Genomic DNA, 14,557 nt, shown 5'->3' with positions numbered 1-14,557 from the left:
GATTTACGTCTGGAAAAATTTATAGGTTCTGATTTTATAGGTTCTGATTCTAAAGGTTCTGATTCTAAAGGTTCTGATTCTAAAGGTTCTGATTTTATAGGTTCTGATTCTAAAGTTTCTGATTCTAAAGGGCTGCGTTCACAGCAGACTGTTTCTGCATGGTTGTTCATATCACTAGTTAAATGTAATGAATCGTGTGTGTGAGCGGTTTACGGCCCGCGTGTGCAGAAGCCGCCACAGACTTTGTTTATGGCAGTAAAGATGGCCGCCGTCTCTGGATGGACTTTACAGTTGAGAGCCGACAGCAGGCCATCAGATGAAGGAAGCTGATAAACATAAAGTCCAGCTAACAGAAAGTCTCGGTGTTTTCTCGTCTTTGCTATTTTGAAAAGGAGTTGGAAGAATGAAAGCTCTGCCATCACGTCTGAATAAACCTGAATATTTTCCAGATGAACTCTGACTCATCTGGATTTGGCTGATTTTAAATGTTTTGTGCTGCAGCTGCTGCAGACCGCTGGCCTCCAGCTCGGCCGCTGCAGCGATGCTGCGATGCGATGCGGTCCAACACTCTGACTGCAGACAACGCTGTGAGCGTCTACCGGGTCGCCAAGGTACCGAAACACGAGTTCGACCCTCCAGAACCGGAGCAGAATGTTCTGAAGCTGACTGGATGAGGCGTTTTTATTTCTGGACCTCTGAGTGAAACGTGTCATTCTCTCTGAACCCGTTCCTATGGATCCGGTTCTGGTTTTCCCTGCGTCTCTGCAGCGGCTGAGCTCTGCCGGTTCTGTGAGGGATTCTTCCTGCAGAATCTGGACCGGCTGCCGGACAGAGAGGACTTCCACTGCCTGTTGCTAGGGAGCGCCGTCTGGGTCGGGATGGGACCGGAACCCGGACCTCCTGCCGGTCCTGAGGAGCCTGGCGGAGGCGCTGATCCACAGACTGTCTGACCTGCACGCTGCATGTCGAGGGTAGAAGTTCTGACCGATCGTTTCTGGTTGGTACCACAAACAAACATCTGGTTCTACGTTTCACTTCTGCATTCAGGCTGAGCAGGTTCTGATCCGTAAAATATTTACAAGAACAGAAACCCGGTTAAACCTCCAGCCGTCCTCTGAGGTACTTTCTTTTTAAACTGTTTCCTTCCACTTATAACTTCTAAACATTTTAATTCACACCTTTATTTTTAATTGACGTTGTTCCTTTTCATGTTGACGGATTAAAACCTGCAGCTGTGATAATTTGCACCAGTTTGAATTTATTGCTTTGTTTAAATTCAAAGCAATGAACTTTCACTTTAAAGTTAATTATCTTTTAACTTTAAATAATCTGAATTATCATCTTTCATAAAAGACGACCCAGCTGGTTATTAGGTTTACTTTTACACAAAGCGCAGATTAATCAAACTACTACATATTATTAACACTTTAAATGTTCAGATTAATCAGATCCGTTAACGTTGATAATCCCAGTTATTAGAAATAATTTCCCATCGTGCCGTTTTCAGTTAAAACTTAATATTTCTGAATAAATAAACCTCATGAAGTGTGAAACCTGCCAAAGTCAACAGATTTATTCCTTTAGCACTGAATTTGTTCACAGTAACATCACAAGGGAATACGCTGCCAGTGGTTCTCCTGCTCCGAGTCCGTTCAGTGTGCTCTGGATTCCCGCAGTAGAAAAAGCGAAGATGGGAGGTATTGCTTTAGGTTTCCTCTGAACCGAGTCCGTCTCCGAGAAACATGAGTGGTTAGGATGCTTTGCATGTTTACTGTGTGCTTACAGTAATCAAACGTAAGGGGAGGAAGGAGGCGGCTGGCAAAAGAACAAATTAATATAAAAAATAACAAATCTGAAGGTAAAATGAATGAAAAAGCTCAGATTAAAAAAATGCATAAAAACCTAGACAGAAAAAGAGAACGGGTGAACATTTCAACAGCGACATGCAAAGAAAAGACGAATGCTGAACATGCAAACAACCGTACGAGGTCAAAGGTCAAAGCTAAGAACAGGAATCCCCCTGGTTTTTTAAATAAGCTCGTCAGGAAAACGGCTTATTTACACGATGGATGTTTGAGTCTTCATTGGCCCAACAGAGGGGGTTTCCTCCCAAAGAGGCTAAATCTACATTCTTAAATACAACAAATCAGTTTCAAACATATATTACAAAGTTTCTCTCCTCAAAAAAACAACAAAAACCAAAAAGGGAAAAGAAAATAAATTAAACATGAGAAAAATATCTTTAAATAATCAATTTCAGGAACATTCTCTACATCTTTGATATAAATAACTGATAAATAGCGCATGAAAAATGCATTCAAATAGAAAAATATTCAGAGCAGTTCAGTATCGTCTGAAACCTGCAGATAATACAAAAAATAACCTGAATAACAAAATGTAAAAAAATCACTTTAATGTAACTGAAGTGCTGTCGAAAGTGCAACATAACAGAAAGATGAGTTACCAACAACGTGGTCACACCAGAACCGGTCAAAACCAAAATAAATTAAATACTGAAAAAATAATTAAACTGTATGAAGACGTCTTAGAGCTGTAATCTGCTAAACCAACAGCAGAGGGCGCCAGCTGCAAAAAATAATGTATTTTAAACAGAAAACATGAGAACAATATTCCACCTGGTGCATTTATGTATGTAGTGTCAAACAGCCAATAAGGGCCCAGAAGGTGGCGCTAGCATCAAGGATGTGTTCACTGCAGCTTAATGTGTCTCTAAAGGTAAGCCTTACAGTTCTAGGCTCAAGTTTAATAAAGTCTATGCCAGATAAATCGAGTTTTTAAAAAATCTTTGACATTTTCATTTCACTTCTATTATCAGTAAAATCATTGTTTGTAAATAAAGAAGAAGAAAAGTTTTTCAGATTTATGCTGCAGTAACTATCGGTCGTAAACAAACGACAGGCTGTCCTTAGCATGTGACTGAGCGGCGACGGCTATGCTAACGATAGCTATGCTAACGATAGCTATGCTAATGATAGCTATGCTAACGACAGCCACTTGAAGTACTGAAGATGAGCTAAAGTGGGTAAATGTTAACTTTGCATCCAACAAATTGTTCATTTTAAGTTTCTGCATCTCATCAGACTTAGAGAAGTTAAACTGTAGAAATAAATGAGGATTAGGAGAAAGATCACACAGAAATGAATGTCAGAGTTAGCTAACGGATCAATCCCTTTCTGGTGTGACCACACCTGAACTTAAATACAAATCAACTGAAAACCTAATGTCACAACACAGATCATCAACTGGCCTGTACAACAGAAGAGATCATTCATCTTTAGAACATCACAGAACCTCCTGTGCTGTCCTGGTTCCCCAGAATCAGTCACAAAAACTCAACGTTAAAAAGAAAGCAGAGTCTGTCCCTCCGTCCGCCACCGATTCAAGTCAGGAAATCCCATAAAGGAGTCTGTTTTGTAGTTTTTTGTATGTACATGTGGGGAAAACTGGAAGAAAAAGGATGAAGAGGAGGACAAACGTCACTGTCTTAAGGCCTTTTTTCCTTTTTAAACTCTTCTGAGATGGTCTGCGTTTGGTAATGTTGGGCGAATCAAAAAGGGATGCTCCGCCTTTCCCTCAGCGTCGGGCTCGGTTCGGCGGCGGCGGCGGGCTGCAGCTGAGGAGCCGTCGAGGTTAATAGCTATTATGGATGATCCCTGGTGGCAGAGACAAGTCAAGCCATCACACATGTGAGGAGGACACAGAGGGACACAAGGAGGGACAGCAAAGCTACATTTGCTACTAGTTCTTAAAATACTGATTGACTTTTAAACTGAGCCATTCCCATTATACAGTACAAAATTTATAGGCAAAAAGTAGATTTTTTTTTTTAACTTGGGGCTAAAGGGCAAAGTTAGCAGCTCTCTGCTTCTTAATGACCTGATTCCTGCTTCTCATCTAGTCATGCACAGCTACTGCTCCTTAAGGGTGCTCCTGTGTCCTGCTGCTGGCGGCCATCTTTGTTTTGTCTTTGCCTGGGGGGCATTTAGAGTCATTGGGCGGGGTCTGGCTGGGCCTGCTGCCGGGGGCATGCTTGGTGGGGGAGCTAGTCGAGGTAGGGGCGCCTGGGGAGTGCGACGCCTGGATGTTCTTCTCGTCTGAAAAAAGCTGTTTAATTACGTCAAAGAAGTTACTCAACGGGCTGCCTACACAGACGGGAAGAAAAGAAAAGAAAAACAAAAAGAGAGAGAGAACAAACAACAGATGAGCAATGGGGTCAACATGAGGAGAAGAAGAGGAGGTGATGAGATGAGGAGTGGAGCAGGAGAAAAGGAGACCGACACCTCGGCCGGGAAACGGTTTACAGTGGAGCCGATTTAAACCGTCACATGTATGCAAGGATTACTCAGCAGATACCAGAGGTATGTCATGAAACATCAGGCGGTTGCTGAAGCATCCTACAGTTAGTGAAGGTCTCCAGTCACAGTGGCTCTCTCTGGAGGTTGATGGTGTTCCTTTCAGGTTAGCATGAGACCCAGGTGGTACTTCGATCTCTAGCGATGTTTTCCCTTCTGATTGTCCTGTGGTTTTACTAGGAACCCAGGTTGGATCATCTGCTCCTCCAGCTGCTGTGGTTCTCTTTCCCTCAGCTCTTAGTCAAACCAACCTGTTCCCCTCCTGGCCTGTGGGGGCGCTACACTAAGAACCACTGAAGGAAACAACTCTAAAACCTCTGATGAACACACTGAGCACAACTTCCTTCTTCACCAAATGGAAACAAAAATGAAGTGGTGTCAGATTTCGTCCGACTGCGCGTTCCCTCCTGCCCAAATGCATCAAACTTTCCAGACAAACGAGTTTTTAAAGCGGACTGAACAGAGCTGGTGTGGATGCTGGAACTAAATGTGGCTAAAAGTCAACTGGAAGAAACCCAAAGAGCTGATTTTTTTTTTGTTCGTTGATTGCCCCTTCCACAGGCTGTGCTAACTGTAACACTCTTCAGTGTGGAAGTTGTTACCACAGGAGGAAAACTCAAAGTTGGCTACATTCAGTCTCAGTGAGATGAAGTCAGAGGAAGATGCTTGAATCTGGTGTTTGAAGCAGCAACACCAAATCATGTTGCTTTACCTGAAATCTGACTGGTGGATCTGAATCTGATGACCTTCACTCACTGACTGTTGGATGCTCTGGTGACCGCCTGTGATATAAATACTGACCTCTGGTGCCAGTTCCAGTTTGCCCTTATAAAGCAAAGCCTTTGCATCCCCATCACTGGTTTACATTTGGACAAAATGATGATCGGTTTTAGTTCTTATGGTTCTGTCGTAGTTTATTCAGATTTAACTTCAGTCTCAGTTTCTCCTGCGTGATGAAGGCCCAAAAAAGCACTGGAAGACATTTCATCATGTTAGTCAGAACCAGAGATTCTGCAAAGGAGCTCCTACTTAATCTATCATATAACCAACTTTATGTCTTAAAATGTGCTTTTAAATTAAAACAGATACAGCCTTTTTCTGAAGGTAGATGAAACTAAAATCAATTAGACGGACATTAACTAATGTGAATAACAGATTTTATCAACAACAAATATGAATGAATGAAACTAGTCCAGTGTTCATCCAGCTGTGATGTCTTATAGCTTTTATCTCATAATCGATAAAACCTGAATTACAAATGTAAAAACGGTAAAATGTCACAGTGGTTAAAGTTAAAATCAAAGTCCACAGTTAGCTAGTAGCAACTATCTAAAGCTACGTTGTTGCATGACTGGAAAACTGAAAATGGTCCAAAAATCACAGTAATAGCTGCTGGTATTCATGGCCAACGTGTGGTACTGAAAATGTTTATCGGCCATAAAATCAATATTAATGAATCACAATGTCAGCCTAAGTTTTCCTATCGATCCGTTAACTAGCGTCTTCCAAAACCCGTTTTGAACCCAACATCATCGTCAACATCCATCACAGAACTCACAAAAGTGCATCCATTAGTTTGAACAGATATTGTTAATAATCAGTCAATAATAATCATGCAACAATAAAACAAACATCACACATTACTGCCAGAGTTAGTGCAGAACAGTGTTTGGGATCTGATGGTTTTTGGTTGTAATAAATGTGCCGTCGTCATGGCAACTTACCATTTCTCCTCCCCAACATCACATTTTTACATCAGTGTTGGTATTTAGTGCCAGTGATTTTTATTTTCTTGGTTCTAGAACGGTTTTGTGGAACGACAGCCGACCCACAGTGAGGTGAAACCAGCCGAGGTCCAGACAGAACCACATTCATCTTATCACATCATTTCTCCTGCACGGTCACAGGAAAATCAAAAATATCCACGCGAAGCAGAAATTATTCATCTGGGATGAAACACAAACTTTAAAATATCAGATTTATTTTTCATCATTTACTTTATTAAATTATTGAAAACTTTTTTTTTCCTTTTAGATTTTTACAGTTTTTATAGTAAAACTATTTACAGATCTAATGTCATATTTTTAAGGGTTTAATGTATATTAAAATTTTCTGCTTGCAGCTAGTTTTTTTTAAACTGAACAGAAATGCATGAAAATTTTTTAAATAAGCCAGTGAACGTATTTAAAAAATGTAAATTTATATTTAAATACAGTTCTATACATTTAAAATCCATTATGCTGATGCACATAACCAAGATCAGAAAAAAGTTGTGCCTTTAATTTAGTTTGTTCTTTGAATAACTTTAAGATATCTAAATCTCTTATTTCTTTAAATACTTTAGATTTTTTTTCATTAAAACAAAATTTGATCTCAAATTGTCTGCTGTAAAAAACACATTTAAACACAAATGACCCGTTAAGATGAACTTTCATGACTCTGTCAAACAGGTGTTAGTTCGGACTGGTGGTGCTGGTGACAAGCCGCAGAAAGTTTGCTGTGACGTGTTAGAAGCCAGAAGTGGATCCAGTTTAACCAGAGCTCCCAGTCCGTTTGGGTCTTACCGCGTTTGGAGGATTTACTGGCTGAGCGCTGGGAGGCGTCTGGGAGGAGAGGACAGAGACGCAGCACTTCATCACCGGAAGCACAAACATCCACCACAAACCTCCAGAGACGCCGACGCTCGCCTCGTTTCCTCCACAGCTAAATCACAGTTTAATTACGGCCAGTTTACCGTTAAAACATTTCCTTTTCTGAGACTGAAAGAACGTCTCTGCCCCGACAAGACACAGAAAATATGATGAAATACTAAAGTGTTAGCAGCTGATATCTGTAGCTGCTTTCAGAAAACAATCAGTTTAGTCATAAGACTCAGGATGAAACTCAACCAGACGTAGAAAATATTGTAGAAACTGTTTTCTCTGATTCATCAACAGTTTGTTTTGCTAAACTGCATGAGCTTAGGAAACGTATTTATGTCTATCGTTTGTTCAAATGTTGAAACACGTCAGTTTACAGAATAAATGGTGAATTACAAGAGAAAACTTAAAGAAATTATTTCCTAGATAAAAAGTAGAACTCTGTTTTAGGAGAATCTGTTGGTCGTTTCTCAGGGACAGGAAAAAGTTCAGGTTCTGTAATTTAACTCCCAGATTCCTCAGACTAAACTACAACAAACTGAACAAATCAAGGCCACCAAAGATTAAAAACTGATTTAAGAGAGAAAAGAATCAACAAACCTTCAAATCTAGAAGCTAAATAAATGTAACTTGATGCCTTTCATGGAGAATCTGCAAAAACTTTTCCTGAAAATCAGAGACATCCTGTGATTTAAGAACATGAAGGAGCAGCAAAAGCAAATGAGGTGGATTAGCAGTGCCCGGAAATCGAGATGTTAGCATATCATGACAGTCTTCAGTCAGAGGTCTCTTCAGATTCACTGGAAGACTGACTGCTATTGGAGATCCTTCCTGCCACTGCATTAACCACCACAACGCCTCTGGAGATACTCAGACGATCAGTTAAGACTTTTAATTTCCCTTTTAAAGTCCAGAAATAATCTGACAGGAAATCTGGGCTGCGGATCAGAGATGTTCTCACAATCTGACAGATTAGAAGAACTTTCGCGCAGATGTTTGATGCTGATGTCAGGAAGTATTTCGTTTCTGTTTTCCTCCTGCAGATGTTTGATGGATTAATTCTACAGGATAAAAATCACATTAAAGGTTCTGAAATTATTTCACTGCAAAAACACAAAATCTTACCAAGTATTTTTGTCTGGTTTCTATTGCACAAATCTTAGAACCCTGGAATTAAGACAAAACTGACTGACAAGCAACTTTTCTGCAAGAATCGAGTTAGTTTTAAGTCAATAACTTCTTAATATTTATTCAAAGTTTACTAGTTTCACTCTCAGATTTTCACTTATAATTTTATTTCCATATTACAAGTGAAAAAAATCTGCCAGTGGCTCTAGTTCTTTAAAAATCAATTTTAAGGTGAAAAACTGGTTTTGTCTTAATTCAGGTGGAAACCAGAACAAAATACTTGGTAATATTTTGTGTTTTTACAGTGTCTATTTTTTACAGAGTGTGAGAACTTCTGAATGTTAAAATGTGATGATGATGATGATGATGGTGTTTTCTCCAAACCTTTTGAACTTTGACCTCTAGACGCTGACGTGGAATGAAGGGGTTAACATTCGGTTTCTTAAACCGACAGACGGTCATCAGGTCACATGAGGACAGCTGGACATGCAGGTTCCTTCTTAATGGACCAAGATGGCTGCTCATCCAGAACCAGAAAACCCAAACCCAGACCAGGCCAGGAGCCCGGTTCGATCCGGTTCTGATCGGTCCGGTCCGGCCGTGTCTGGGTTTGGGTTTCCATGGAGAATGCTGGTGGTTCAGTCCATCCAGGAGGGTTTGGAGTGAAGCAGTGCATGATGGGAAGCAGGGCGGCGTGGAGGAGCGATGGGTTCTGATAACGGATCCCCAGCTTGTAGCTGCTGCTCTTCACCACAAGAGGGAGCCGTTACCAAGCCAACAACCACAGTGAGGACATGAAGAAAGGGACAGACAGACACCTGGAGGACACAGTCACGCTTTCTTCCCTTCAGTGCGTCTTTCTGATCAGAACCAGAACCGGGTCGGCCGGCTTTCTGCTGAGCGCAGCGCTGAGAGAGACCCCTGCTGTCCGGAGGCTGAACTACGCCTGCTGAGCGTCCAGAAACGCCGCCGGCTTACTGCGGAGCCGCACAGGATGGCGAGCGCGCCATGGGATGGGGCGAGGCGGGGGAGCATGCACGGGGACATGGGGAGTGCTAAAGCGGTGCCGAGCCGAGCCGATCCGAGCCGAGGTGCTGTGGATGAGGAAGAGGAGGAGGAGGAAGAGCTGGACTTACCGGATATCTGCGGCTGGATGCCCGGCTGGTCGTTGGAGCTGAGCAGCTGCGCCTGGATGGTTTCCACCACGCGCTTGAAACGCCGACTTGGACCTGACAGGAAGAACAAACATAAACCTGCTTAGAAACGAGATATTTAAACCATTTAAATCTGATTCACTGACAATGATTCTCTAAAGCTAATCCAGTCCAACCGTCCGTCTTCAAACGTTAAACTCAGTAACAAGCTGCGTCTCCTTTACAAATGTACAAAACTTTGTCAATATTCCACACAAAAACTCCCACAATATTCCAATTGAAAACGCAATTAAAATCACATGACCCTCCAACTTCCTGTCGTCGTCTTTGTGGTTTTTGCCAGTGGCAACATGTTGATCATGTGATGCGCAAAAGTGTTTTCACTGTGATTTCAATGAGGACAAAAAAATAAATCACCTCATGTTAACCCCAAAGCTACGTATCAAACTAATTTATTTTTTCAAAATTGGTGAATTTCCATTAAGCAAATTTACTAAAACATCAAACTGTTGTCAATGGAAACACAGTTATTGATTACAAGAATTATGTAGCAAATAGTTACAGTTTTACTTTATTATTATTATTTATTTATTTACTTGAGTAACTTTTTGGAAAAAATATTTTGATTTATTTTAACTGCTGTTCCTCTGAGTAACTTCACTGAATGAAGAACAAACGTTTAAAACACAGACAGCTGCAGTTTGTTTTAGATTGAAAAAACTAATTGGTCCATTTTTTTCTCTTGACTGATTTTGTAATTATTTCATTTTGGTTTTTAAAATACCAACATTTCCACCTGAGTGATGATGTGATGTAAAATATTCAACCAATGTTTTGATCAACAGTTTGAGTTGCTTTTTACCAAATACTTTTTACTCTTAAATACTTTCTTGTACGGCTACTTTTCATTTCTATTTGAGTAAAAATATGTTGATGTAGTTCTACTCGAGTGTAAGTGTGGTGCCTGTGGTGATTGCTAACCTGTGCTGTGTGTGTGTGTGTGTGTGTGTGTGTGTGTGTGTGTTCACCTGACAGCAGGGTGAAGGTGACGGAGTAGATGCCGTTCTCCTTGGTGGCGCCGCTGCTCTCCGTGTAGGTGATGTCCACCTGGAACTTGACCGGCTTCTGGAAAACCGTGGGACCGGCCGTGGATTTGTACTCGGCCCTGAAGCTGGTCTGAGAAATGACGCTGTGGCTCAGGCTGGGGATCTGGACACACACACACACACACACACACAGAGCGGCGGCGTGACGGATGGGGCGTTGCGCAGCGTCAGCGTCTGGCCGATCAGACACTCAATCTGAAACTCGCTTCAGGTTCAGATCAGATCAAACGTTTTGCTTCCAGTGAGAAATAAAAACATTTTTCTTTAGGCGCAAACAGGAAGCTGACATCAGATAACCTGAATACATTTTAAAAATGATTAAATTATATTTATTAAGGAGAAGAAAAATGATCCAAACAACCTAAAAATAATATCAATAATATTATATATAATAATAAATAATATTTCCTGAAAATGTCTGGAGGAGTCTTTCCAGCATGAACTTCCTGTTTAAGGTCAGATTTAATCCAGACTTTGACTAGGCCGATCTGAATGTTGCTTGCTGCTTCTCCCTTCATAAACTTCTGGCTCCATCATTTTCAGCAGCAGAGGAACGGTTTCCGCCGAGCAGCGTGGAGAAATGGGAGGATTGAACAGTTTCTGTTTCATACGACCAGCACGTTAAATACTGGCTGCAGTTTGCCCTGCTGCCACTAGGTGTCCCCAGTTCATTCACAGTGAGCCTTTAATATCTGAGTTTAAAGCAGAATCTGACTTTGAGAATTAGTTTAAAGCAGAATCTGACTTTGAGAATCTTTGCCTTCTGTTTTTATGGTTCTGTGACTAGTTATAGTTTTTATTTACATGTTTTTATTAAAATATTTTTTTTTAAAAATTCCAGAAATGTTTTTTACTCCAAACTTTTCCGCCTGAGGATCTGATCAGAACCTGAAGATGAGCAGCTAGTTTCCTCTCTCCTGTCAGCAGATCGGGCTTTGACTGTTCCACTCACAGACAGGAAGGCGTGAACGATGTCGGCCTTGATGGAGCTCAGAGGTTTGTCCCGGATCACGATGAAGATCTGCTCCTCTTTCTCCAGGTTGATGAAGTTCCCAAACCACGACTTCTTAGCCAGCCTGCAGGGACCAATCAGGAGTCACCAAAACAAAAACATCGTTCAGGTGTCACACAAACAACATGCTGGAAAACCTGGAAACTCCTGGAAAATCCTTAAAGCTGCATGAATTTGACTTTGTGTGGTAAACCTGAGGATCCCCAGGAAGCTTCATGAGACAAACAGACGGTTGAATAAATCTTCAGATTAATCTGCTGGGTGACGCCAGCCTTTCTATTTCTGTTAAAGTTATTTATAACGGTGCGACTCTGGAGCAGCAACATGGCGTCAGCTGACTCATCCAGCTGCTTTCCTCCGTCACTTTCCCACCTTCCCTTCAGCTTCACTGACTGGTTTCATGAAACGGACGGCAGGAAGAGCTGAACTCACTCTGGAGACGAGTCTGGGGTCAGGCTGGACATGTCCTCCTGGGTGGGAACTGCAGGCAGACAAACATCTGGATCAACTTCTGTTGTCTAATCAGCACATTCAGTTTTCCTACATTCATTAAAACAACTGTAAGGAGCTACTCTGTTGTAAAGTGATAATACTCCTTGAAACTCTTCACCTTTCGTCATGTTTGAATCATAACTTATTCATCTGGGAAGCGACGGACCAAACCGCAGCGGAGCTTCATGGTTCATGTTTTCGGTGACTGTGAGTTACAAATACAAACTAAACCTTCAGCTGCTGCAGGAAAACTGGAGCGCTTTGTTTTTGTGCTGCATTTAGATGAATATCTGTTTGGATGAATTGGATCAGATGAAGTGAAACCGCAGCGTTTTCCCATCATACCTTGCATTTTCCTGCGGTGGAAGCGCGGCGAGCCCAGGAAGCTGTTCTTGATGGAGTTGAGGCGCGTCCTCCAGGGCATCCCGCCGATGGATGGGCTCGGCGGCGGCGTGGGGCTCGGCGTGCCGGCCGGGCTGTCCTTGGGCGTGTGCACCGGCGTGCCCTTCGGGGTGGGGAGGGGACTCCCCCTGGGGGAGGGGTGGGGGGTTACCTGCGTGATGGGGACAGATTTGGCGTTGTGGTCAGGGTGGAGGTGGCGGCGGAGCGGGGACAGGGGGGGCACCGGGGACAGCGGGATGGACAGCTTGGGGGGGACGGTGAGGGGAGGGTGGCGTCTGGTCCGCGGGCTGCTGGGGGCCAGGGGCTGGCTCGCCGTGGACGGCTCGGGTTTGGGGGTGCCGGGGGTCTGGGCCGTGTGGGGCAGCGGGTTGGACCTGGTGGTCTGCAGGGGCTTCTCTGACACTTTGGGCTTGGCGGGGAGGGTCTGCGTGCGGGGGTGCATGAGGGGGGACCCCATCTTTGGCTGGTAGGGTGCGCGGGGCCCCACCCCGTTCAGGTGCGTAGGGCTGCAGTTCGGGGACTGACACAGATCGGGGGACTGGGGCGGGACGAAAAACCGGCGGTGGGGCTGCGGTTGGCCATGCAGCGTGACACGTGACAGCAGCGTCAGCCAATGAGAAAGCCAGAACACCACAGCCCGAAAAGTTCATTCCAATACAGAAGAAAAAAAGATTAAAACAGCCAGAAATGGAACAAAATGGTGGGAGGAGAGGAGCAGGCAGGAGGAGGTGAGAGTGCAAGAAAGAAAGAAAACAGGACATGCTATTAGCAGAGTGATCAGCCAATCAGGAGGCAGCAGTGAAGCATTCATGAAGGGATGCACCGAGTTCAAACGTAGTTTTAATCCTCATTTAGCTGAAATCACTCATCAGTGAGAAGTCTTTATCTTCTGGAACGTCGGTGCATCCCTAGCAGCTTGGTGACCCAGCTAACAGGTTTAGCTTAGCCCTCCGCCGGGGAGAACAGCCAGAGAGCATGCTCAGTGCTGACAGGAAGGGATGACTGATCCGATCGGGTCGGATCAGCCAGAACCCACAGAACGCAGTGGACCAAAAACACAAGACCAAGCAGCCACTTCAGAGTGGAGACCATCAGTTAGCATCGTTATCATGCTAACAGTTAGCATGTCACCTTTTTATTCTAAATATTGACAAGTTAATAATGCTAATATCCCACTAAAGGTTAGTTAACATATTGAGTATGTCAGCTATCGCTAGGCTAGCATATTAACCTAAATGCTAGTATTGCAGTTAGCTTATAATTTTTGCTGCTATGTCATTGAGGTGGATTACAGTCGATCCCCACATATTCATTATTTCCATATTTTTTTGTTTAACTGGATTCCAAGTCATTTGCAGACATTTTGCCTTTTTCTCCACTGTCTCTGTGTGTTAGTGTTTTAATTATGCTAGTGTGCGCTAAAGCTGAGTGTATTACCAACGCTGACATACAATTACAGTTAGCACATTAATTATATCAATATGGTAATCAGGATCATTTAGTGCTTTAATTATGCTCATACCATTTAATTTTTAAAAAAGGAAACTGATTATGGGTCAGTTAGCAAGTTAGCATATTTATTTGCATTAAATTACCACTAGCTAACTCAGGTAGCATGTTATTTTGCTAACAATGCTATCAGGGTCAGTTATGATATTAAGATAAATAAACAGCGATCGATTCAGCTATGATAACATCAGTTAAGGTCATCTGGTGCATAGATTTCAAATACAACAGAATTAGAATTTTATTAATTATATTTCCTAATTTATCGCATTATTAAGACTTATCTAATGAGGACAGAACCAAACAGATTCTCTGTCCCTGCAGCGAATCTCTGATGATCGGTTCAGCAGGTCGACACGTATGGAAGAACATCTCTGGATCTGAGATCCAGAATCACTTCATCTGGAGCTCTGTGTGACGCCAGCTGGTCATCATCATCACCATCATCATCACCATCATCATCATCATCATCATCATCATCATCTCCTCTCACCACAGCTGAAGGACTTCACCATGAAAAGTCCCAACATTCAGGACTCGCTCTGCGTCCCACAGGCTGGATGAAGTCTGAAGTGGCTGCTGATGGCGTTCTGAGGTGGAGGACTGTGTGTGTGTGTGTCTTTGTGTGTGTGTCTTTGTGTGTGTGTCTGTGTGTGTGTCTGTCTGTCTGTGTGTGTCTCTGTGTTTCTGTGTCTCTGTGTGTCTCTGTGTCTGTGTGTTTCTGTGTGTGTGTGTGTGTGTGTGT

The 14,557-nt window shown here is 42.8% G+C and overlaps 1 protein-coding gene across 13 annotated transcripts in view; it reads right to left on the bottom strand.

Annotated features, from left to right (window-relative positions):
- Positions 1–1,558: 1,558 nt before the first annotated feature.
- LOC103151141 (serine/threonine-protein kinase BRSK2-like) overlaps positions 1,559–14,557 on the bottom strand; it is a 93,370-nt gene continuing 80,371 nt past the window's right edge. For 6 of the 13 annotated variants that reach the window (XM_016681184.1, XM_016681186.1, XM_016681187.1 and 3 more), the window contains 7 exons: positions 12,250–12,874; positions 11,845–11,893; positions 11,353–11,476; positions 10,323–10,503; positions 9,277–9,369; positions 6,938–6,976; positions 1,559–4,163 (listed from right to left, as the gene is read on the bottom strand). In XM_016681184.1, coding sequence (XP_016536670.1) covers positions 3,940–4,163; positions 6,938–6,976; positions 9,277–9,369; positions 10,323–10,503; positions 11,353–11,476; positions 11,845–11,893; positions 12,250–12,874 — 1,335 coding nt within the window. In that variant the 3' untranslated portion in view covers positions 1,559–3,939. The remainder of the gene's footprint in view (positions 4,164–6,937; positions 6,977–9,276; positions 9,370–10,322; positions 10,504–11,352; positions 11,477–11,844; positions 11,894–12,249; positions 12,875–14,557) is intronic. The other 7 variants (XM_016681191.1, XM_016681196.1, XM_016681193.1 and 4 more) reach the window with 5 other exon arrangements.

The sequence above is a fragment of the Poecilia formosa genome, unplaced genomic scaffold (assembly GCF_000485575.1).
Source record: "Poecilia formosa unplaced genomic scaffold, Poecilia_formosa-5.1.2 Scaffold272, whole genome shotgun sequence".
Classification (NCBI taxonomy): domain Eukaryota; kingdom Metazoa; phylum Chordata; class Actinopteri; order Cyprinodontiformes; family Poeciliidae; genus Poecilia; species Poecilia formosa.
Note: the sequence above shows the minus strand (reverse complement) of the source record. Positions and strands in the feature narration are given on the sequence as shown.